Below are 25,223 nucleotides of genomic sequence, written 5' to 3'. Positions count from 1 at the left end.
TTCTGTGTTTCCTAAAAAATTAACTTTTTATTGTTTGGCTTCTGTGGAAAATCCTTCAATTGTACAGCTCGGAAATTTCTTGGCACTTACAATTTCGCAAAAGAAAAGGCAGATTTTTGTACATATACTTGAGCATCTTTTTCCGTGTAACAGATCACGCGAAATCGATTCGCAGAGTCAAACTCGAGGATCCGGATATTAAGGCACTGTGTGCCAACGCTTGTTGAGAAATCGAGGAGAAAGGGGTACAACCGAGCTCATTATGAAGCTCCTCCAAGTTATACAATAAAGCGATCTGAGAGGATTATGTTCACGAAGTAGTTCGGCCGAGAGTACGGACCGAGCGACGAGAGGAGACGGAAATTAATATTCGATCAAGCGTGATGGAAGATGATTTCTCGCCTCGTTCGAGTGTTTTAACAATGAAAGGCAAAAAGAGAGGAAGGAGAAACACGTTCTGTTACGCCGTGAAATGAATCAAGGTACGTATAATAGAAATAGATCGTGCATAATAAGTGATAATTGTGGTAACGTGATTAACAGTAAATATAAAAGAGATAAAGACATGCATAGCAAAAAAACATATAAGGATATAATTGATAAAAATATTTAAATCAAGTCTAATATCCTTTAATGTAAGTCCCATATTTTTCTTCTAAATATAAGAAAAATTAAGACACATGTAATAAAAAATATATAAGAACATTTTATAATTAATAAACTTAAATCAAGCGCGACACACCTTTCAACGTAAAAGTCGCGTATTCTTCTCTAATATTTATTACATTTGCATTTGTACGCAAGCATGGTTAATATTTATAGATTCCCCTTTTTTGTGAATATTTCACCACACAGTGTGACAGTTTAGATGGTTTGAATTGGTAAAAGGCATGAAAAAAAAACGGATCGTCCGGAAAAATTGCGGTTTTATCGACTGCGACAAATCATCGGGCCGTATGCATATTTTTGCGAGATTGGTTCGGTGGGATTTCACGCCTGCTACAACCTACGCACTTAACGAATAAAATTAATCTTTGATAATCCCGGGTTGACGTTACAGCCGGCAGACGCGACGGCTTTTAACGGCGGAATATTGAAATGTACCTCCGGTATATACACTCATTCCATCTTCATTCGCCGGTTCATCGTTTGCGGATTTGTCACTTGTGTCAGCTGTTCGCCCAAGTTAAGCGAGTTTCGGATCGAGCAATTTTTGTGTCGGCGGCAGTTCGACACATCCTCAAATCCCCGGATTACGACGGGGGTTCCCCCCCCTCCTAAACTACCCGCGTAAATTCGCTTAATTCCGACACGCGCAATGAGAAAAAAATATTGTTGATTTGACAAAATTTTCCAACTAAATTAAAATTTTGTTAGTGCAAGAGTTTATGCATTTAACTTAAATACACAAATTTCAATTCAAGTATTTATATAGTTAATTGAAATATATAAATACTTGAATAGACAAAATTTAATTCAATTGAAAAATTTAGTCAAATTAAGATCCTTTTTTTCTCAGTGTGTGTATCCGAATTGTCGCAAGCTAAGAAAATGTGCGAAGTCCGCAAGCATAATTAATTGACCTCTGCAGGACTTTTATAAGTCAATTAATGGTTACGCTTATATTTTTAACATTCAAAATTACGGCCCTGAATTACGGCGCATCTTGAATTATGTATACGCGCTCCTCTTTCTCCGTCATTTTATCAATAGGCAAAACGCACACAAGAAACGATCGTGCAATAAAACAGTTACCGGGAGAAGACAGATATTATTCGATGCATGCCGTAGTATTTGGAAAACAACCAACCTGCAGTCACCGTTCTATTGTGACACACGCGAGTCAAAGCAATAATTTATACATAGCATGCGCACGTTGGGGAAGTCTCGAAGTTTATAGAATTCGCTATCGAAGACAGAGGGGGAGGAGAATCTATTGCCTCAATATATAAAATTGTTTTAACTTTCATATTGTTATTCGGGAAGGGAAAGACTTAAAAGTATAAACGTCAGGTAAATGTATTCAATATCAAATTTTTCTGTCATTGCTCGAAACTGGCTGTTAAAGATAAAACACGTTTGCGGCGGAACATAACTTTAACTTTAGCTAAAATTAAAAGCATGCTTTAAAATGCGAATCTCGAAAGTGGCAGTTTCTGTATTTCTCAATATCTTACTTATGCAAAGGGTTTGAATTAATAATTGTTTCTGAGACGCTGCCACATAATATTTAATTCTAGTAGCGAATATTTTTCACATTTTAAGGTAAATGTCTTTGTACGGACATATAACGATCTAGACTCTTGAATTTTTAAAAGGATTCAAGATATAAAATACATCTGTATATTATCTGAAATGTATAGATCGTTATTATTAATATTCAAGAATATAAAGGATTTTGAAATTATTCCGAAAACAATGAAAAGCATAAAAAAATGAATCAATATCCGAACAATCCTAACATTCGTCTTTAATAAATTATTTATAAAATAAATACATAAAAATATAACTATAATTTTTAAGAACACAAAATGTAAATTCTAAACTAGTTGTATGACACAAATGTATATTTTAACGTTAATTTTACAATATTTAAAGTAATCCGGCTTATAAATATAATATCTGCAAGATAATATTAAAAGATAATATTATGTAAAGATCACAATTAAAATTCAACATTACAGAAAAGCACAAGTTTCAAGTCAATATAATAATAATTTCAGTGTAAGTCGGGGTGACACGTTCACGTGAAAAGGTATTCTTGCATTCGAAGAATTTCGGGAGGAGATCTAAGAGAGATCTCAAAGAAAGGACCCACCACCAAGTTCCGAGTAAAAACTAAGCGAAGTTCAAGGCTAAGAAGAAGGCTTCAGTCTATTAAGATGACTTCAGACTTTTCGGCCGACGAACTTCATCGTTGGCATCGAACGTTTTCGAAATAAGTAAGATTTTTCCGCAACGAGGTAAGTGCGATCGACTCCTCCCCGCAAGGCGACGTGAATTTATCGCGTATACATAAGGGAACAGCTTCGACCGGGACACTCTCGTACATCCTCCTGTCCCCTTTCCTCCGGCCGCTTCCTCTGTCCTCCCCCCTCCCCCCCGTTCCATTCCACCTTCTCGTCGGGTGCACCTGCGTTTCTGCATACACGTGCATTTCCCGGTAAACGGTAACGTTCCCGGTACGAGCGACATTTCGCACATACACGCCCCGTCGTATCTTCCTTGCCCTCCCCTTCCCTCCCCTTCCGTTTCCTCCCTGCGCGAGCCCTTCCTGTTAACCGGCCGATCGTAATCACTCCCGCCGAGATCTTTTGCAAATTTCTCCGCTGAACAAAACGAGGCGATTCACTTTAACTCATTAATATTTAACTCAGGCATTATGCTAATGCGTTAACTTTGTCATTGCGCCATACCGGGTGCCCCGTTACTCTCCGCTCCGAGTGTGTCCGTGCGTGAACCGACGGGCGTGCACGCGTTAATTATTTAACCGCGTATGTAACCCTTCCTCTACGCGACGTCGCAAATTGACCTCGTCGAGATTATATCGGTTTCAATGAGTAATATGCCCGCGACGTCGGCGGCGGCACCAATCGAGACACCCGGTGCACGCAGACACCGGAGGGAGGACAGGAGGCGCAGGTGGCGGTAGGAGGAAGTAGGAACGCATTATCAGCTTCTCGGAAGGCAGTTTTACCTGAGCGTTACGCCATTCGCTCGCGTGCGGCTTACATGCCGGTCACGGTTGCCAGAATTCGCACAATAGAGCGCGGCGGGTAAAGAGCGTCGTTAAAGCGCATTTGGGACACAAGAAAACGCGAGAAGGCGCCGCGCCGATACGGTTAGATATAAGAAAACGAGCGGCTTAGGTAGGTCGCAACTCTTCTCGGAAAGAAGTTGAATTGTCCTGAAAATAAATTAACTCGGAGAATGGCATTGTGTGTTCTCTAACCCAGAATACAAATAGCCATTTGAGAAAAAGAAAAGCGGGAGGGAAAAGAGAAAGAAAGAGGGAAACCTATCTATGTTGCAACGAGCGAACGTTAATAACGAAAACACTTGAGTGACACACAAAACGAATGGCTATTATAAGATTTCTCCCGACGAAAAAAGAGGAGAGCCACTCGATTTCTTCCTTCTAAACGGTTATCTTTAATAGAGCAGATTTTCTCGATAATTATCTTAAAATATACTTATCACAAGTTTTAGCAGAAAACAATATGACATTTTTTGTCGAAAATAAATGTGATATTTACGACTATAATTACATAGTATATAAATTAATTCTAGGCAAAAATATCATTTTTATAGTAATTATTACTATATTGGTAATAATAACCATATGATTATAATGATTGATTTATGATTCAACGTAATATATTAAAATCCATTTTGGTTATGACAACCATATCAAGTTGTATAGACTACAAACCAATTATGATTATAAAAACTTTAGACAAACTATAATTTATATTGTTCAATAAATGTAAATATATGGTTAAGTCCAAAAAAAAGACTATAAATTGTAATAATATTATAGTTATTACAACTATATTTTTCTCTCTTTTAAACTCCACTAGGATTCAAAATATATATTTAGGATAAATTGGATATGTAATTGGATGTGTAAACTTTTGAAATATTTGAAATAAGTAATATTTAATCCTAATATGTATTTTCCTGTGTGTACACGGAAGTTTATATGAAGTAAATATAATATTACTTGTTTCACAAGTAAATCGTGAGTATATCTTAAGACTATTCTCAAGACTACAGTCTTCACGAAGATAACCGTTACTTGAAAGAAGAAACCTGAAAACTGAGTGATATATTTTCCCGCAAGAGTTCATTTTTCTCCGCGCGAAATATAATTCGAGTTTTTTAAATTTAATCTTAATTATGCAGAATAAAATTAATTCGACAGTTAATATTTATATTTTATGAAAATAACTTTCAACTTTGTTTAATCTTCATATAACTTGATAACCTCATTCCCCCCGCTCTTTCTCTTAAAAACAAAGTTCTCTGATTTAGCTTTCCATTTTAATTTTTCTCACCGCCGATATAAAACTGTCATTCCGCAGCCGGATCTTCAATTCGAGGTTACGATGATATAGAATTAAAGTCGCGGGATTGCTTTATGCTGCTCGAAAAATCGTTATACCCTTAAATCCTTAAATCGGAGAAACTTTCGGCATCCTAGTACCGAGGATCCCTGCTCCTGCAGGAGAATTCTTCCTTTAACGTCATAAATCTTCACGCGGAAATTAAATTGCGTTCTTTCAAACGATAAAAGCACTCCGCGCTGGCCGCGAATACGCCATTAATTTTCCGATCAATAATACGAAAGCATATGCACGCGCACATGTGTATGCCCGCGCGCGTATGTGTGTGTATGTGTGTATGTGGGTGCACGCGCTTTCACAGCCGCATCTTTAGAGCGTTTCAATCGACGGGGATTTGCGTATGCGGTGCAGCGGCGAGAAAAGAAACAGTTGCATTGTGCCGATTCCTAGAATGCGATTTCACCCGCGAGACGCGGCTGAAAGTTTCGCGCGCGGCAAACTCGATAAAGTTACCGCGCGCAAAGTTGAGCGGAACTCGCGCGACGTGAAAAGGGGATAATTTCCCTTCGTCTTTTCGACGTTGAAGATACATTTAGAGAGAGGAAAGGATGCACACACACTCCGTGCATCCCCTTTTTCATAAAAGCTACACGCGTGGAATGCCGATAAAAGAAAATCCTCCGAGTAATTTTATATCGAGAGGAGGCAGGGAGGAGAATCCTCGCCTCTCTCTCTCTCTCTCTCTCTCTCTCTCTCTCTCTCTCTCTCTCTCCTTTCACTTCATTAAAAGAAAATTCTCTTTCCCTCTCGTGGAATTAACTGGAAATTAAGTTCCGAGTAACTTCCCTACAATTACAATTTTTCTCGTTCACTCTCGACCGTCGATTTATTGCGATTTTGAAAATAATCGTGTTGCTCCCGAGTTTTTGTAGAAAAAAAGAACTATCCCTCTCTTTATTATAAAAAGAATTAAATGATGAAAATCTACATTGAGAAAGAAAATGTTGTCACTGTGTGATAATTGCATAGTAAAATAATTATAGTCAGAAATATTACTTTTGGTGTAATTATTACTATACTATTATTATCATTAGTAATAGATATATGTGTTGTAATGCTGCTTATAGTGCCGATTTATATATATATTGCAATTTTGAAAATAATCGTCCTGTTTTCGTGTTTATATGGAAAAATAACTATTTCTCTTTTTAAAAGAAAGAAATGAATGACAAAAATAATCTATCCTGAGGAAGAAATGTGCGATATTATTTTTCTTCTCTCTATATAGAAGAAAGTTTAATCTTACAATGTTAAATACTCTAACAATTCAATTCGGTTCCATAGATGGAAAAGTCTCGGAATCTACATCTCTCTCTCTCTCTCTCTCTCTCTCTCTCTTTCTTTGTTTCTCTCCCTATCATTAAATGTACCTACAAGTTTCCCGGAAGTCACCCTATAATCAGAACGTTTGCAGTCTCACTACAGGTCACTGCCCATGGCGGCATCAATTATTAACAATAACGAGCGCGAGAGCTATAAGACAACTATATAAACGATACCCGGAAAACCGTAAACCGTGCAGATACGTACGCGCGCGCGCGCATGCACACACACACACACACACACCACGTGCGGACGAGAACAAAAGCCACGCATACACGACGACGATGGCGATGAGAGGCGACGGTAGTGAGTTGGAGTTGCACGATTTCCGGAAAACGTTTTTGCGCCGCCGATTAACGGCGCGGAATCGTGTCGTCCACGTTGCCGCTCGCACAACTTTCGCAACAATGGGAACGCGACGCGCTCCATCGCGCGCATTAAAAGAATCATCACCGCGGATCGTATGTGTGCGCGCGCGCGCGCAAAAGCGAAAGTTCCGCGCGATTAAAACGAAGCTGCGCGCTGCGAACAAAGTTTCTCTCAGATTCCGCGAAACGGAAATAATAATAACGAGAGAGCGCGAGGGTTTTATGCAACGCGAGAGGCGACACGAGGCCGGGCGTTTCGCTCCCGCGAGATTCGCGAGATTTATTTAACGAGCCCGAGGGATCGGCGAAAGAACCTGACTGGAAGAAAATCACGTCTCGTTCCGATTGCGAAAGAGCGTTGTCGAGCGGCGGGAGGGAATGGGAGGAGGAATTAATCACGCCGCACGCAGAAATTATTATATTTATTGCGCGCTCGGCGAGATATATTTACCAATCATCTCGCGGCGAAAGAAAACCTCGATCGCGTCGTAAAACTCGCCAGCTGTCGCGCGGCACCGCTTAATTATGGTTATAATTAAGTAAAAGAAGAAGGGAGGGGGGGGGGGGCGCGCGTCAGAGACGAAAGGAGGACGATGAGTGATTCCGTCGGTGATGGAAAATAAGAATATTTAACGATCATAAAATTAGTGTAAAAGCGAAGTGTCGGCGGCGGCGATCGACGGCCGTAATTTATGGACCTCGTAAATCTCTCTCTCGTCTTTACACTCCCTCCCCCCTTCCATCTCTCACGCCTCCCTTCTCTCACGTCCCTGCATTACCTCACTCGCGACGAACTCGATGTCATCCCCCAACAGAAATAGAAATGAGCGAGCTAACTCGCCTGCGACGTGGCGCGCCGCTTCTTCTTTGCGCGTCCTTCCCCCCTCCCCTCCCCACCCCTTGCTAATTAGTAAGCCATGACACATTCTGTCAAGCTCATCGTTTCTCCGAGTAACAGTAAATCCCGCATCGTCGACCGCGAACGATGAAGAGGAACGACGTCACCGATGTCTCGCACCTGCCTGCGTTTATCTTGGCCCGCATCCGCCGATCTTTACACTGACAATTTTTTTCAGACGATCTCATTTATGTTAACATTACAATAAAAAAATTGTTGGTTTGACGAAATTTGTTCAAATATTTATGTTATTTGAGTTAAATATAATATATTTAGATATACGATATTTATTTAAGTTAAATAGATCACACAGCTTTGTAAAAAAAACATTTAATTCAAATAAAATGTTTTTTCTACAAAACAAATCCCTTTTTTTAATCCGGATTACCAAATCCGGAGTGTCAAATCATTCTTTATAAAAACAATGAACAATTTTGTTCCAGAAGAGATTGAAAACCAGAAAAAAAATATAAAACCATTATTAAATATAAATAGATAAATACAAAATTTTCGCAAAAGTCTATCAAGTCGAAAATTTTTTTTTCTTGACAAACCTTCAAAATATTAATCTTTAAAATATAAATTAAAACTTTTGTTCTCTTATTTATATACGAAGACAAATAAATGTAAACGAATGTTTTGCGAGAAATTTGATAAAGAAAATTATTTCTTTATACTTACTTTAATTAATATTTCTTCTTCATTGTTCCTTTATTCTTATTAATGTTATAAAGCAAAAGGTAAATGTTATGTATTATAAAACAAACGGATAATAAATAAAAAATTCCCGTCAGAACCAAACAAGTCGAAAGATCGTTTTTTTTTTTTTTAATGGATCCTCATTCTCATTTCATATTAATCAAGGACTATAAATTTGTTCTAGTAGTTGTTACATATTATATCCGGACAAAAATTACCACATTTACAATGAATGATTTGAGGCTAAACTCTCTTTTTTTTCTGAAAGTTCAACTCTTGAGTCTTTATAGAAAAGCCTTCAAATGTATTATACATGAATGCACTTGAACTGAAGAAATTTCGTCAAGTTGCCAGCACTTAGGTAGGTTAACAACTTTTTTTTCTCCTCCCGCGGTATACACTCTACGTCTCGAGTCCCAATAAATTCCGGATATCATTCGGGTGAGTTTTTTTTCCCCCCCGCTAGCTCTCACCAGCTTTCTTCCGAGCGGCCGCGATGTTGCCCCGCGTTTCCGGAGAGCCGTAACTTCGCGGAACATTCGCGGCGGGATTTGCAAGAATAGCGGCTCGATCGTTAGGCGATATGACCACACGTATATCTCGCAAACGCAATTCCCGGCCGCGCGGCAAAATACGTACTTTGCTACTCGCACGCGCGCGCGCGCGCGCGCGCGGTCCTCTTTCTAAATCCCCGAGCTGTGATAGCCGTTCGGAAAGCACTTCGCCCTCTTTCTCCTTCCATCGAGCGGGATGTATAGCGAGCGGCGAGAACACCGGATTCCCACCGGCGGATGATGCGATCGCGATATGATAACCGGGGCCGCTTATACGCGAGATTCGAAACGTCCGTCCGCCGGAAACATCGAGATCGATGGGATCCGGTTTTAGCTACGCGCTCGGCGAGAACGCCGGGCGATACATCGTTTCGCATTCGCGTTTGTATGTCCGCGACGTTATTTTCCATTCGAAACCCGATCACGGATAATCACGGAACGCGGTAGCGTCCCGTGACTCTGCTGCCGCGCGGCGCGGACTCATTAATTCTCGACGTCGATCAATTCAGCCTGCCAATTCAACCGAATCGTCATTTTACCATAAAGAATTATCGGATTACATCCCACGCGTGTACCTTCTTGCTTTTGTTTGTGCCTTTGCGCGTTTTGTACATTCGTCTTCCGGAATTTAAAACGGAAAACTCCGAAACGATGATAAATTAAAAATTTGAAGGAAAACAAGCTTCAATATTTTACAAGCGTATACGTATTAATGAAATTGTACAAATTTTTTTACGTTCTTCAATTTTTTATAATTATTATAATATAAAATCTTAGTTTATTGTTAACGTTTGAAAAAAAGCGAAAAGTTACCATTAGTATATATAATTTCTCTAATAAGCGCTCCCTAAGTATCCCTCTCTTTAATTTTTTTTTTTTTTGTGAATTTATAATATTCTTAATAAAACGTACTTAATATATTAATATATAGTAATGTAACAAATATGTACATTAACGTACATTTAATTGTGCTAACGCGTAATTGAGAGGCTTCTACATAAACATTTTTTAATAATTTTATAATATTTACAATCGGTTTATTGAATATGTAATAACGCCTCTTTAAAATTATAATATTTACATTGGCATTAATAACTTTGGTAAACGTTTGTTCGTCAAATTTACATACGAATTAATGAAAACCACCTAACCTAAATAATTCATAATTGAAACCTTTAGCGCGTCAAAAACTCGACGATGTGCCAGTTCACGAATTCTTATTAGGGTCAATTTGGGCTTTAATTTCGCGGAAGATCGAATACGTCGCTTTTAGCCGCGCTCCTCGCATTCTCTCGAATGCGTCGAAATAACTGGAGAGATCCACGGTTTGCGGAAAATACTTCATTTTCCCATTCAATGCATCCGTGATCTCTCCGAGAAGACGAGGGAGAAGTGGCAAAGGGGGTAGAGAAGGGGGGAGGGGAAGCGCGTTGACAGACGTCGTCGGCCGCAAGCTCGACGCACACATCTCTCGTCGGGAGGATTCTCGTCGAAATGTCAAAAGATTCTCTTGCGGCTTTCGCCGCCCGTTCCCCCAACCTCCTCGTCCCTCCCGTACAAACCATCTCTGTCATCCTGTCCTTCATTTCCTCCTTGTTCACCGCATTTCCCAATTTTGAGCGCGCGCGCTTCTCCCCCTTGTCACATACAGAGTGTCCTATTTGTTCTCGGCGACTAGATTTCGTCGTCGTTGTCAAATTAAAGAGATCGGAAAATCGTGATTAAATTGCTACTCCATACTCATAATTAGTTTACATTAGTTATCAAGCACACCGAGAAAAAAAATAGTTGCAGTAATCATATTACTATAATTTATAATCATTTTGAAATCATATTTTTATAGTTATTCATAAAAATTATAGTTTAATTAAACTATATTATAAAATTCTCATAATCATATTTTGGACTATGTAACTTATGTAATAGTTGCCATAACTAAAATGAAGATTTTAATAGTAGTAAAAGTAAATGATATTCCTGACTACACGGAGAAAATTTTCTCTTAAAAATTATCCTGAAAATCGTTGTAATTGTGAGATAACGTAAACCTTGAAGAATTTTACTATACTTTTGACAAAATTCATTATAATTTTAATAAAATTTGGCAAATTTTATTAAAATTTTAGTAAATTTTGTGAAAAGTATAGTAAAATTCTTCAAGGTTTACGTTGTCTCACAATTGCCACGATTTTCAGGGTAATTTTTAAGAGAAAATTCTCTCCGTGTATAAGTATTTTACTAAGCAATTATAATCGCAAATATCACACTTTTTTCTCAGTGCAGATGTTTCAGAGCAAAATTTGAAATGATCTTTGGGAAAGCTTGAGGAATTATCTTCCTAAACCGCCCTTTCTGCAATTATCTCTTCCTCCTTGCCCACAAACGTTGAATGCGTACTGATTTAATGTTAAGAGCGAGAGGGAGGGAGGGAGGGAGAAAGGGGCAACGTGAGGCAAATGTAAGCGAATGCGACTGAAAAGTACGGCTCTTTCGCGCTATTGGCAAACATCTCTCGGGAAGTTCCTTCGATCGATACGAAGTTGCTCAAATTCGCGAATTCGCTGATCGAGAACGAAACTGCCAAGCCTCCACCGCCTCTGCCCATCGATTCGGCGAACGGAACTTTGACGCACTTTTCCCCGTAACGAAATCACGATTACGTTTTACTCTCTCAAGCTCGAAGATAAAACAGCCTTCCGCGAAGAGCTTCGCGGCTCCTTCGCGGCAGATAATGCAAACCACATTTTTCGTAATGCTCGTACGCCACGTCGGAAGTGTGTAAGGGCCATAAAATATCAAAATAAATCCTTACATAATTATCTGTAATATTCAATAATTAAATTTAAAAATTCATCAATTAGGAATTAAAGGCTCGAATTTTATAGTGAAACTTGAATACCAAATTAAAAATATAAAGTATAAAAACATTCCTGACTATAATTATTACTGTGCGATTATAGTCGCACATTTCTTTTTGATGTATTAATTTAAAAACTATTTAGAGAAATATTTACAATAATTAAGTAAATGCTCTGACTTGGCACAAAAATCTCTAAAGCTAAAAATAACTCAAAAATTTGTTTTTCTAACATTTTTATCGAAAAAAATCATAATATTAATACATTACATTTTCTATTTCAATCCCGATTGATATTCTCCAGCTCTCTTGAAAATGTGAATCGAGTCAGCGTACACAAAGTTATTAAATTCCCTTCGATATTTCGATATAAAATATGAATTTCATAATTAATGCGACTCGCGGGGAAATGAGAGGAGGAGGCGGGGAAGGGGGGGAAATAACTGCGTCACATTAAATTCCAGTTTCTCCTTTTATCTCGCGAGCGGAACACTCGCGTAACTCGTCGATTTGAGAGCTGCTGGTCTCTCATAAAAGACGCGGCGTGTTGCCGGGCGCACGTAACACGTACCACACGTACAACACACGTCCGGGGGAAAAGAGGCGTCTCTCTCTCTCTCCCTCTCTCTCTCTGAAAAGTGGGAAACGACTTTCCGCGAAGCGATTACCGGCTTCCGTTATTTCAAAATAGCGTCCTCGGTTCTGATCCTTTGCTCGACACGCCAGGATCATTATCCCTAATAACGCGAGTGTGTGTCATTCGCATTATATACGGAGGAAACGGGAGTAACGTTTCGCGTTTCGCGATTGCACAAGATCGCACCACCGCGCGCTCTCCGAAGACTGACACTTTAACCCTCTCCCGGGCCTGACGCGGATAAATGGACGCGCGTCCGTCGGGGCCGCAAATTGCGATCGCGATGGTGTTCGCCGCCGTTCGTTCGTCCGTACGTTGCGATGGAAACGCCACGTGCGCTGGAAAGTTCGCGATGCGATTTGCATTGTTGTTCGAGATAAGAAGCGCGCGGCGCGGAGCGAAGTCGCTGGCGGCTTTAATTTGTTTTCCGTACCGTTGACGCGCGCGCGCACACACAAGAAATCGGTAAATTTGTTTACGTAGATTCTTCTGGCTGCCAGCGATGCAGTTTTCGGACTTCGTGGCTGTAGAGAGGATGAAGAACTAGGAAACTAAGGATATGAACCAATCATGCACTGGGCACTCACTAATTCTTTAGTGTGATTGGTCCTTAGTTCTTCATCCCCTCCACGGCTGCGGCTAACGTGGCAGAAGTTTGAAAACTGCAACTATGCTAATAGTCTGCTGCGATTCACCGATTGTTACGCACGTCGAGCAACACGCCAATCGGTGGTGCCGATTGTCAAGACCAGAGTCGAGTAGAAGGGATGGCGCACACCTGGGACAACGCGAGTGGTGCGTTCGCAAGCCAAACGCGTCGTCCCCTCTACTTGACCCTGGTCTTAAAATCGGCACCATTGACGCCGATAGTAAGATCGCGATTGCGTATTAAGTGCGGTTTAATTGCCAGTGTCGGGGTTCTGACGGATGACTGTTTGAAAAGATTATTATTGCAGTGCACTTTGATCTGACACGAACGCAATATGCATGTCACGCAATTTGTAAATTGAGGAAACATGGCACGTTTAGCGAGCGAGCGTGATTCAATTTGTATTCTTGAAGTAAATATATTTCAAAAGTCGCACGTTGTTTTATATATGTATATATAATATACAGGTATATATATCGGATGAAAGGGGATGAAGAGAGTAAAAGTTAACCGAATAGATATAAAACGAATCCCCGTCGATATCGTTTAATGGACAGATCTGTTATTGACAGTGTTCAGTGCGGGATGCATTTTTCATATTAAGAGCACTTGAATTTAAAACAGAATCTAGAATCTCATTTTTTTTTTTTTTTTTAATAAATCGCGGTTTGACGTAGGAAAGTAAAACGAGAAAGTTTTAGTTCCCAAACTTCCGTCAGGGATAATTCCATATATAATTCGCCGGTCGCCAGTTAGCTTTTTAAACTCTGAAATCTCGAAATTTCCATTCCTCGATTTCCGATAAAAAAAAAAATCTGTATAGATATCAATGGCCCGGCAAACAGAATTCCATAGAGGTTCAAAATTCAACGGGTCTTTCCCTTAAAAACCAATATCCGGAGCACGATGAATCATGTATGATCGCGAAATTCCTTCCGCGTCTCACGTCTCTATTCGAGAAAGAGAAAGGGGAGGGGGGACGGAAGCGCCGCGCGAAAAAAATCGGTGAAATAAAGGAGTGGTCCGGGGAAGCGGGGGGGGGGGGGAGGGGAGGCGAGGTGGCAGAACGGAGCCGTTACTTCTGGCGATTGTTCTGTGGAATTTTATGCGCGCGGCACGGCCCTCGCCGGCACGGTTCGGCGAACGAGCGAAATCCATATCGCATAAAAGCATCTATTTGTACCCTTTTGTTCCTCCGGCCGGGCGTTCGCGCGCAATTAACGAGCTTACGCGAAAGCCGCCTCACGTGTTTCGCGACCATAATTCAGCCTTTTCGAATCCACTTCTCCTTCCACCCCCCTGCTCTCCCCTCTACCGATAGCGCGTGAAAACCAGGAAAGGGGTGTGCTAGAGAATTAAGAGATATTTACGGACTTTTGATCTCCGAGCGAAAGAATTCGGGATCTCGTCGCCTTCGACAGAAATAGCGTTTTTTTTTTTTTTTTTTTTTTTTTTTTTTTTTTTTTTTTTTACAACTCTGGGTAGATTTTCGTATAAGTTAATGTAATTTGAAAACCGAAGATGAAACAATTTCCACACGAAACAAATATTTATTAATAATATAAATTGTATTAAAAATTGTCAAATGTTATAATTAATTTAATCAAAGATAATTTGATTTGAGCAAAAATTTAAAATTAAAAATACTTGATTTTTTATTTATATTACTTGTTTTATTATTCAATTTCTAGCAATGCTTAATTCGTTTAAATGTTTCATAATTATCTTCTGAATATTTTGTTTCTCGGTCGTAACTGGATCCAATTTAATAATAATGATGCTAACAAGCATATATTATCCCTTCCTTTCCTTCATAAATATAGTAAAGAATTTGTTGCAGAAACACTTCTGTCAGATTCGATTCTTGGCTAACGTGATATTGCTATTCTCGTTCATCTCATGACGGTATTTCGAGACCAAAAATTTATTCCGCCACGTAGTTTAACGAAAGATGCATGAAATCATAAAAGACATATTACAACGAAGATAATCAATTGTGCTTTCACATTGATCTACATATTTCCTTAATATTTTGTTTCCGTTCTTGACTACAATTCCATTTACAAAAGTAAAATTGCAGTAAGTAAATTATATTCCACACTTAACTTCGGTATTTCCAGAATCGAAATTTCAACTTCCGATCTACTTTCGCGCTGTCATCCTGGTTCTCGGGACCTCGCTCGCCATTAAATCGCGAGGAAGGTAAAAGGGGAAAAAGAAGACCGCGCTCGACGAAAGGAGTTCGGCGAATCGCGGCTGCATTTTTTTCCATGAAATTTAATCAAGGCTATCCCTCGTCCGAGGCAATAGAACCGATCCGAACGCGCCTAAGCATAATTTCATGCGTGTTCATCGTCGACCTGCAGATGGACACGGCCGATAGAGACGTATCAGGTGGGACGAGAAAAAGACGAAAGAAAAGACTAGAGAGAAGAAGTAAAAAAAGACCCTCAGGAACCGAGAGAATTTTGGAGCACGTACTTCAAAAAGCTAAAAAGGAAGCTCCGAAATTTAAAGAATTAACGCTATTTTAATAATAATAATTTTAAAAATGTAGAAGATATAAAATATGCAGCAGTAATGTTGCACTGCTTATAAGCCTAGATTATTAATATAATAATTATATTATATCAAAAGGATATACCATTATTATTTTATTGACATATTTATTATTAATAATACTAATAACATAAATCAATTAATAATCATATCGGTGATGCAAAATTCTAATAATACTTTCATACTAAATTTTAATAATTTTGATGTAATTTCTCATATTAATTGCTTATTAATTTCTCGGAACTAAACACACTTATTATTGCAGCTTTCATTCCATTGAATAAAATTAAGTTTAATCAATCCACTAATCTAATGTCAACTTCGAACGGTTCTAATAGAAAATCTCTTATTGTCTTATCCATTCATTGATTTAAATTAGCTAACAACATATAAAAATTCAGATAATATAATATAATAATAATGGCGAAGATAAAAAAAAACCTGGTTGCAGTTACGCAATAATATGAAAAACAGAAGAGAACGTCGTTACAAGAAAAAAAAAACCTGGAAAACACACATTGATTCCTTTTCGGAGTTATTTGTCGGTGAAAAATCGCGTGACTCCCGATTAGAAACGCACATACAATATATGCCAGATAAATTTCTAGCGAGATATATACTTTTATAAGCGAAACGAACCGCGAAGAATAGAGACTTCTCCGATGTCCTCGATTCGCTGCGCCTTCTCTAACTGCCCTTTTACGTTCTAACAGCACGTCTTCTTATTTTGACATCACAGAGAGAGAAAGGAGAGGATTCTTCGCCTCCTTTAATCTAATAACGATTTGATATTCCGAGTAGGTGCTCAAAGCCAAACGACGGCGGCGGCGGCGGCGGCGGCGGCGGCGGTGGCGGTGAATACTCTTCTCTCGAACCCCCCTCTGCGCCGTGGCGTGAATACGCAGAACAAATATACCGTTTGACACCTGGAAGACCGTGTCTTGCTTGGCACAATGGCCTCGTAAAGTCCCACTTTGTCCCCGGGGATAATAAAGTTCCCGTGCGCGCGCGCGAAGGATCCTCCAGGAAAGTCCTCGGGTGATATTCCTTTGTTCCGTGCTTTGTGGTTACTCGACGGGGCGGGCGAGGCCAATGCTTGTCAACCGTGCCGCAGTCCTCCCAACCCCTCTCCCTCTCCTCCCCTCCCTCCCGCTCCTCTCTACCAACCCCCTGAGCGGGCGCCCCGTTGCTTCTTCCACCTTCCCTTCCCTTCGCGGCTTCCCGTTATTCCGCTTTGCGAAAACACTCCTCGATTTATCGCGGAATAAACAAGCGTTCCAACCCTCCTCTTCCCCTCTCCCCCTCCTCCTCTGCTTCGACGCGATTTACGCCCCCTGTAATTCGCGCTTAAACCCGGGGACTGTCGCGCGCGCGCTGTAACTCGCGGGAAAATAGAGCCCGACGGAGGAGCTGCTCGGGGAGGATCTTTAAAGCCTTTGGAGGGGTGGGCCACGTGTAGTCGTGATGTCTCCGGTTACTCCGAATTTCTTTCCGCTCCGCCTGCACGCGTCTACTTTGCGTCTAATTATAATGATATTAAGAACCCGATAAAGCTACCGGAAAAGTGTCCGTGGCGTAAACTTCGAGTAATCACGAACGCCGGGACGCCGCCGTACCGGGATGGAGATAAGAAGATAAGCGCAATTAACGCGTCGTCCGCCCCGCCGCCGAGTTTTGCATGCATCTTATCGCGCACGGTAGAATTCCCATTACGTAAGCGTAATAACGATAAAATATCGCGTAATACGATTAAACGAGACTACAGCCTCTGCACGGATGTTCCCGTTGAACGGCGCGTTTCACGTTGTTATCTAGCTATTAGCGCGTCGTGTAAAAAAATTTTATATCAGATAACATTTATTTGTTACAATGAGCGTTTTAATTTCAAGTGATTACCGGGCGGAAGTTCAGAAGGTCGCGGGTGTAAGCAACGTGTTAACGAGGGAGAGGTAAAGAGAACAATTTTTTAAATTGAACGTTTCGTTCTTGTCCCTCGCAGAGACGTAGGGGAAAAAAGGAAGAAACGCCTCGCGGAAAGACGACAGGGGGTTGTAACGTTCACAGCTTCACCGTTGAATCCACCGTTGACTCTCCCTGAATATTCCCGGACGCTGAGATTATCCGATAAATTGCTACTTTTTTTTGGGAGTATCCTTTTTCTACTAACGTTGCATAAGCCATCTTGCTTTTTAATCTCAAGTTAAAAAATTCAGTAGGAAACGACCTTTGATTTTTAAGTAGTATAAAATAAAATAAAATTCCTATCTTATTTCCTATCTCAAAATGATTAATCTCCAAGATACACGTATCTTTTTTACGTTAAAACTACTCTAGATGAAAATTTACTCACAAAATTAAGAATCTTTTTTTACACTTTTTTTTCTGTTTTATACGTTGCAAGGTGTTAGAATAACTGAACACTATCTTAATGCATATAAAATTTTATCACAGTAAAGGGCCGAGTAACCGAATTTATTATTAATTTTAAATGCCTTTTGTTTAAATAATGTTAAAATGCAATTCTTTAAATACTTGAAGATATATTTATACACGGAGAGAATTTTCTCTTAAAAATTACCCTGAAAATCGTGGTAATTGTGAGACAACGTAAACCTTGGAAAATTTTACCATACTTTTAATAAAATTTACAAAAATTTAGTAAAGTTTAGTAAAATTTTAAGAAAATTTGGCTAAGTTTTAGTAAATTTTGTTAGAAGTATAATAAAATTTACTAAAACTTAGCCAAATTTTCTTAAAATTTTACTAAACTTTACTAAATTTTTGTAAATTTTATTAAAAGTATGGTAAAATTTTCCAAGGTTTACGTTGTCTCACAATTACCACGATTTTCAGGGTAATTTTTAAGAGAAAATTCTCTCCGTGTACAGTAAATTACTTTTAAATATTATAAAAATTTTTTTCAAATAAATTTATTACAGGACTAAATTAGAATTTATATGTTCTTAAATTTGTTTACGAAATGTTATGTATTCGTTAAAATAATTGTTTTATAATTACTTTATAAAAAATATAAGGACAAGTATTTTAGATTATTCCGTTTACATTTAAATGCTCTACAAGTTTTTATTATTTTCAGGACAATCAAACATTTTTTTAATATGATAACACCAATATTTTATATTTCAGTTAATGATAATTAAGTCACTTAATATCGTGAATCAATCCTTATAACAAAAATTCAACAATCTTGACTCTATCGTTATGGTTGAACTGAAACATTTACCTTAAATGTTATTTTAAACTAAAATTTTTATATAACTAAATTGTAAACCCTTGGATTAAAATTTGGGTAAAAATTCACTCGCAGTAAAATTCCAAGATTAATTTAAAATTTCTTCTATTAAAAATATCGTTAAAAATATTTCGAAGGTATTCTGAGTTATTATAAAAATATAAAAGTTTTTTTTATGATATCGCATTTCTTTGTAAAATTGAATTAGTTATTATATTACTTATTCCTCTACGCATTTGAATTATATGTATTTTTTTCATATTTATATATTTTTAAATTAAAAATCTCTTCCAAATGTGAATAAAGCTGATTTTGAATTCTTAACTGATGTTACTCCGCTCCGAAACTTTTGCACATCTTCTCATAAAGTAAAACCCGTAAAAACCATTTACCCTCTTCCATCTGTTCTCAAATGGCGAGAACAAACATTTCTCCCCTGTACAAAAAAAAAGAGATCAGCAAGATGAATTACAAATTTTCCGAAGGAAAACTTGATTCCCCATCTCCCTCCCACCTCTCCGGCGTTATTCCGCAATATATATCTCGTGACGGGATACGCGTCTTATTTCCGCGTTAGACGAGCTCTTAATGTAAAAACACCGCGAAAAGGGATTCCGGCGACGCGAGCGCGAAATAAAGATTTCGCGCGAGCGAACGAACGAACGAAACGGTGGAATGCGGATTCGCGAAACTTTCCGCGGTGAAGAAAGAAAAAGAAGAGGCGCAGAGAAAGAGAGAAAGAGAGAGAGAGAGAGAGAGAGAGAAGTTTCCGCGTTTCTGTCTGGGCTCGCGGAGATTTACAAGTCACGTACCGGGCGTCGTAAGCTTATAAATCTTTAATGCGCCGTCTTTCAGCGCGCGCCGCCGGGAAATATTGCTCGAGCGATGAGAAAAATGTGGGTCAGACGCGAAGAATGGCGCTAGAGAGGGATCCTCAAGATATAAGTAGTCGCGGGCTACAAAGGAGATCCGATTGTAACGGAAACATCTCGAGGGCGGTGAAAGGGGCGACACCCGAGGAGTTTTCGCCGACATTTTAACCCCTTAAGGCCCAATTCGAAATGTTCGATTTTTGCCGGCGAGGGTCTGTCGACATTTCAAAAGTATTATAATTAAATTAAACTGGGCACTTTATTTGTGTATTAATTAATAAGAAATATATCTATTTCTTCCTAGAAACCTGAAGATACGATTATAAATCGATTGGAAAAAGTAGCCGGATGCGAAATACTTATAATTGGATTAATACACGGAGAGAATTTTTTCTTAAAGTTTACCCTCAAAATGGTAATTGTATGACAATGAATGGCCTCGAGGAATTTTACTATACGTTTTAATAAAATTTACTAAAAGTATGGTAAAATTTACTAAAAGTATAATAAATTTTACTATAAAGAGTACAGTAAAATTCCTCTAGATCACACATTATCCTACAATTACTAGATTTTGAGGGTAAATTTTAAGAGAAAATTCTCTCCGTGTAGGCATCCTTCTTCTACCGCGAGGGTTAACGCGGGGCCACTTGATTTCTAAAATTTTCCCTCTCGTAATGGATCGATAGCTTCCAATCGACGAGAGTAATTCGACCACTTATCGCTAATCAAACTTGCCAAATTAACGCGACCGACCAATTGCCCCTCTCCCACCTCAATTTTATCTTCAACTGTGTTTCCTCTTTACTCGGGAGAGAACTGAAAGGGGGATGAGATCTCGAAGCGAGGAGAAAACGCTCCGGCGGCGTCGCCGCCGCCGCTCGCACGGGGACTCGTTTCAGAATCGGCGAACTGCACTACGGCCAGGTAGCGTGAAAAGGATTATCGATACGTGTGTCGCGCGAGTGCGATAACGGAAGATAAGCAGGTGCTTCGGGCACGAGACGAATACCTCGGCTAAAAGGAAAATGTCATTCGCATAATGCGAGCGCGCGCTCTCCGCCGCGCGGCGACGGCGGCTTTTGTGCCCAAAAGCAGTCCTCGATTCGTTTTCATTCGCATTTATCACCCATCGTCGGGTCGTGCGCGAATAAAAGGGCAGGCAGAAATGCTCCCGGAAAGGTGGAGAACGAGCACGGGAGCGCATTCGTTCGGGCTACGCGAAGGAAACGCGACGAAGGGAAAGAAGGAATATTACACGGCGCAGGGATTCTCAAGTCGCGCGAAAATTCGCAAGGTATCCTATTCGCGTTTACGAATCACTATTAGGCGAAATATGACTATATATGATTTTCAAATAAAGAGGAAGTATTGAAGAATAATTAAGGAATACAAATCTGGATTAGAGAATTAACTAAAACAGAAACTTATCGGTCTGTTGCTCTATTCGGATTTCTATCTGAAAACTCATTTTATAAAACATATTATTATTTTAGATAACTATTGTCTTTCTGCATTAATAAATTGTGCAAGAGAGAATTAGTTCCTGAATATTATTCAAGTGAGTTATCTGCAAAAAGAAACATAATTCTAATCTATAATATATTCATAATATAAATTAATAATACTTTGATTTCTTTACACGGATAGGAAATGTATTATATTTATGACTACAATTATAGAGTAAAATAATTATACGCAGGTCATTTTTATAGTATTTATTACCATAATATTAGTAATATTAATCACATGGTATATATTTTAAATCGGCATAATTTGTAGTATAACTTTTTTTCTAGTAGGTATCACTATAAATATATAATTATTATTACTAATATTATTATAATAGTTATTATAAAAATGATATTCCTGACTATAATTATTTTACTATGCAATTATAGTCCGCAAGTATCATATACATCAGTGTACAATTGATTAAATTTACACTAAGTCACATAAAAAATGATATAAAATTTTAATTATTCGAAACATTCAAACTAGAAAGCATTGGTTTTTTTTTAGTTCTGTCGCTGTAGCAAATGATTTATGTAAAGTATCAAAGAGTTGAGGAATTAAAATAAATACAAAAATTAAAGTTCGATGAGAGAAGTGCTTAAAAAAGATAAAAAACTTGGATATCGATCATGTTGTTCTATTCAAATGTTTATTCGAGAATACATTATTCTATAAATAGTTTTTGTTTACCTTCATGAATAAATTATTCGGTAAAGAGTAGAGAATCAATTTCCGAATTAAGCGATGTAGCAATCTCGCAAAAATGAATTAAAAATAAATACATTAAAAGAAAATGATTGAGAATTAAAACTCGAGTTGGGTCAAAAAATTAAGGCCGGAAAAAAGTTACTAAAAACTTGTAGACATCAACTATATTATTCTATCCGAGTTTCCCGAATTCCAAGGATTAATACACTGACAGAAAAGAATGCATGCTTAACTCAAATAAATATTCATTCGAATAATATCAATGACATATTTTATAGAAAATCAATAATAGTTATTTGAAACAAGTAATACTTTCTATAATTTAGAAAATATTTCTTATTTGAAATAAATATTATTCATTTTTTATAAAATATGTTATTAGTACTATTCGAATGAATATTTATTTGAGTTAAACATTCTTTTCTGTCAGTGTATATTATTGCTTTAAATAGTTCTTGTTCTCCTTCATTAATAAATTATTTAGCAAAAAATCAATTTCCAAATTATTAAGCAATGCGATTCTAAATTAAAAGTATTTTTTAAAAATTAAAGAACATAAAACACTGGAGTTGGATTAGCAAATCATTCTAAAAGTTTTATAGTTTATATAAAAAAGAACCAAAAATGTAGAAAACATCAATTGTATTATTCTCATTCGTTTCTTTATCCGAAAATGAATATACAATTTTATAAATATCTTATATTTTTCTTACTAATAAATTATTCGGTATTCTTGCGTCATAATAAAGAGATTTATCTTTCAGAATCATCAATGGAATCTCTTATCAAAGATCATATATCGCATACACGCAGTATACATATAACAAATATTATTTATAATATTTCTAAATAAAAATCCAAATGCGCACTTAAAAAAATCTCTAGCAAGAAATCCCAAATGTAAATTAATTGGAGTTAAATAAAAATATATTTCCGCAAAAGTTAATACATTTAAGAAAACGAGACTTCGAGAAATGCAAGAGTATTAAAATATACACTAAGCACAAAAAATCAAGTAATTAACAAGCGAATGTTGCTCGCGACGTTTTCTTCGATATTCATTGGCTGTAAACAAATCTGATTACAACGACGACGTACACGTTTCTGCGAAGCACATTTTTATTTTCGTATTGACTGGTTCGTTTGTTAGGAATAAAATTATTTTCGTCGTTTCTAAAGGAGGAAAATTTATATCTATCTCACCGAGATAGATTCTTTTTTTTTTTTTTCAAATCTCCTTTCCAGCGCCGCGTTACGTCTCACTTGAATTATTTCGCGTGTGCCACTTTGCTGTACTTCGAGAGTGCACGAGATTTTCGTCACAATGGAATTCCCACGTGTCGAGAATCTGCTAAATCTTGCGGAGAGAGCGCGAAAAGGACGGACGTTAAGGGAAAACTCACCATTCGATGCTCCTGTATCCCCTGAGGCAGCAGTGGAGAGCCTTGAACGCACCCACGTTCGCGTACTCCATGGTAACGACCTCCTTCGTGAAGCTCAGCCCGCCCGGCAGATTGTCGTACTTGTGTATCGAGCAGTAATCCTTAATCTCGTTGCCGTGGCCGCCGATCGTCGACAGGATCGCGAGCGCGATCACTGCGGTGGCGTGCAGCTCGCATCCCGCCGACGTCCCCCTCATTTTCGCGCCCATCATTCGCGATTTCGCACCACGCACACGATTCGTTTCGACCGGTCGGTCGATCGACCGACGACGACGACAACAACAAACAACAACAACAGCAGCACAACTCGGCAACACACTCGCGCGACCGACTTGGCGGCTCCTCTCTTTCCGCACCCGCGCGTTGCTCGACGACGAGAGAAAGAGGGGAGAGAGGGAAGATGTCTCTCGGGGGAAATTCACCGCGATTGACGCGCGACGCCGCTGTTACGCCAGAAGAACGCTACGTTCTCACAGCTCGCGCATCGTCGCTCCATCGAGGCGACGACGACGACGACGACGTGCCGTGACGACGACGGTGTACCACCGGGCAAGTCCGCGTCATGCGACCGTCTCCCCGCGAAGGGTACTCCACGAAAACGCGTCCGCCGAAATTACGCTCGCGGCACGAAGTTGGCAGCAGCACACAACGCGCACACACACACACACACGCGCGCGCGCGCGGAAGATCCGAGAACTTCGACGCGCGCGAAGTTGGCGGCGGATCAACGACTCCTCTCGCGATGAGATTCAAAATTCGCGGAAGCCGACGATGCGCCGTATATCGCCGGCGAGACGGTAAACAATATACTCTCCTCTCTCTCTCTCCCGAAACGCGGAAGAGCGACCGTGTGTGTCCGCCGCCGTGTTTGCCGTCAAACACGGAGCGTTTTGCGGAGCGCGTTTACCTGGGAACGTCAAACACTCGAAACGTCAGCGGGAGATCTTTCTCTCACTCCTTTCTCCCCCTCCGCCGTCCCCCTCGTTCGAACGCTTCTCGAAGTCCTCCGACTCCGAAGATCCTCTCTCGAAAGAGAGAAAGAGAGAGAGAGAGAGAAAAGGCACACGGCGGCTTCTCGGCACGGCTAATATTTGCGCGTGGCGGCTTACAACGGCTTTGTCCGAGCGCCGCGTGGTATTGGCCTTTCGGCTCGATCGGGATTCGCTCGCTCGCGCACGTACGTAGGAGACACCGCGTGTCTCACAGGCCGCGAGGACTCAGAGCGAACGGTACAGACGCGGACAATGCTCGCGCCACGAACTCCAACGACTCACTGACGCGCGCGGTCCAACTGGCTCTCCCCACCTGCCGCCCGAAACGAGCCGCCTGTTGCCTCACGCCGCTTCGGGCGACCTCGGCCGCCCTCGGCCGCGCTCGGCGCACCGGCCGGCCGGCGCGTGTTTATGTACATACAAGTGGCGGCATAGCGGACCCGCGAGAATGAAAGTTTGTTTCGCGGAGGTAAGAGCTGTCAGAGTCGGAGCACAGGAAGAACGCTGCGGGATTGAGGCACAAAGGGTGAAAGGTCGATCGACCAGGGGAAACGAGCGAGGCGGAATGCAAAGGCCGGCATTTATAATCCGTTGATTGTTATTTGGGATCGTCTTGAGGACAGTCTTGAAATGTCGTAAACCGGATCACAAAGCGGATTTTAAGACGGTCTTGAAGGAGGCTGATCTTCCGTTTTCTCGGGGACACGATGGAAAATAGCGTTCTTTGCTTCTCGTCCCTTATTAGGCTTCACTCCTCTGGTGTAAAAGGGT

At 39.6% G+C, this 25,223-nt stretch overlaps 1 protein-coding gene across 1 annotated transcript in view; it reads right to left on the bottom strand.

The window, feature by feature from the left end:
* LOC105835282 (interleukin-1 receptor accessory protein-like 1) overlaps positions 1-24,764 on the bottom strand; it is a 213,935-nt gene extending 189,171 nt beyond the window's left edge. The window contains exon 1 of the mRNA XM_036286834.1: positions 23,422-24,764. Coding sequence (XP_036142727.1) covers positions 23,422-23,672 — 251 coding nt within the window. The 5' untranslated portion in view covers positions 23,673-24,764. The remainder of the gene's footprint in view (positions 1-23,421) is intronic.
* Between the last annotated feature and the right edge of the window lie 459 nt (positions 24,765-25,223).

Source organism: Monomorium pharaonis, chromosome 5 (assembly GCF_013373865.1).
Source record: "Monomorium pharaonis isolate MP-MQ-018 chromosome 5, ASM1337386v2, whole genome shotgun sequence".
Classification (NCBI taxonomy): Eukaryota; Metazoa; Arthropoda; class Insecta; order Hymenoptera; family Formicidae; genus Monomorium; species Monomorium pharaonis.
The sequence above is the reverse complement of the archived record's forward strand: the minus strand, read 5'-3'. Positions and strand labels throughout refer to the sequence as shown.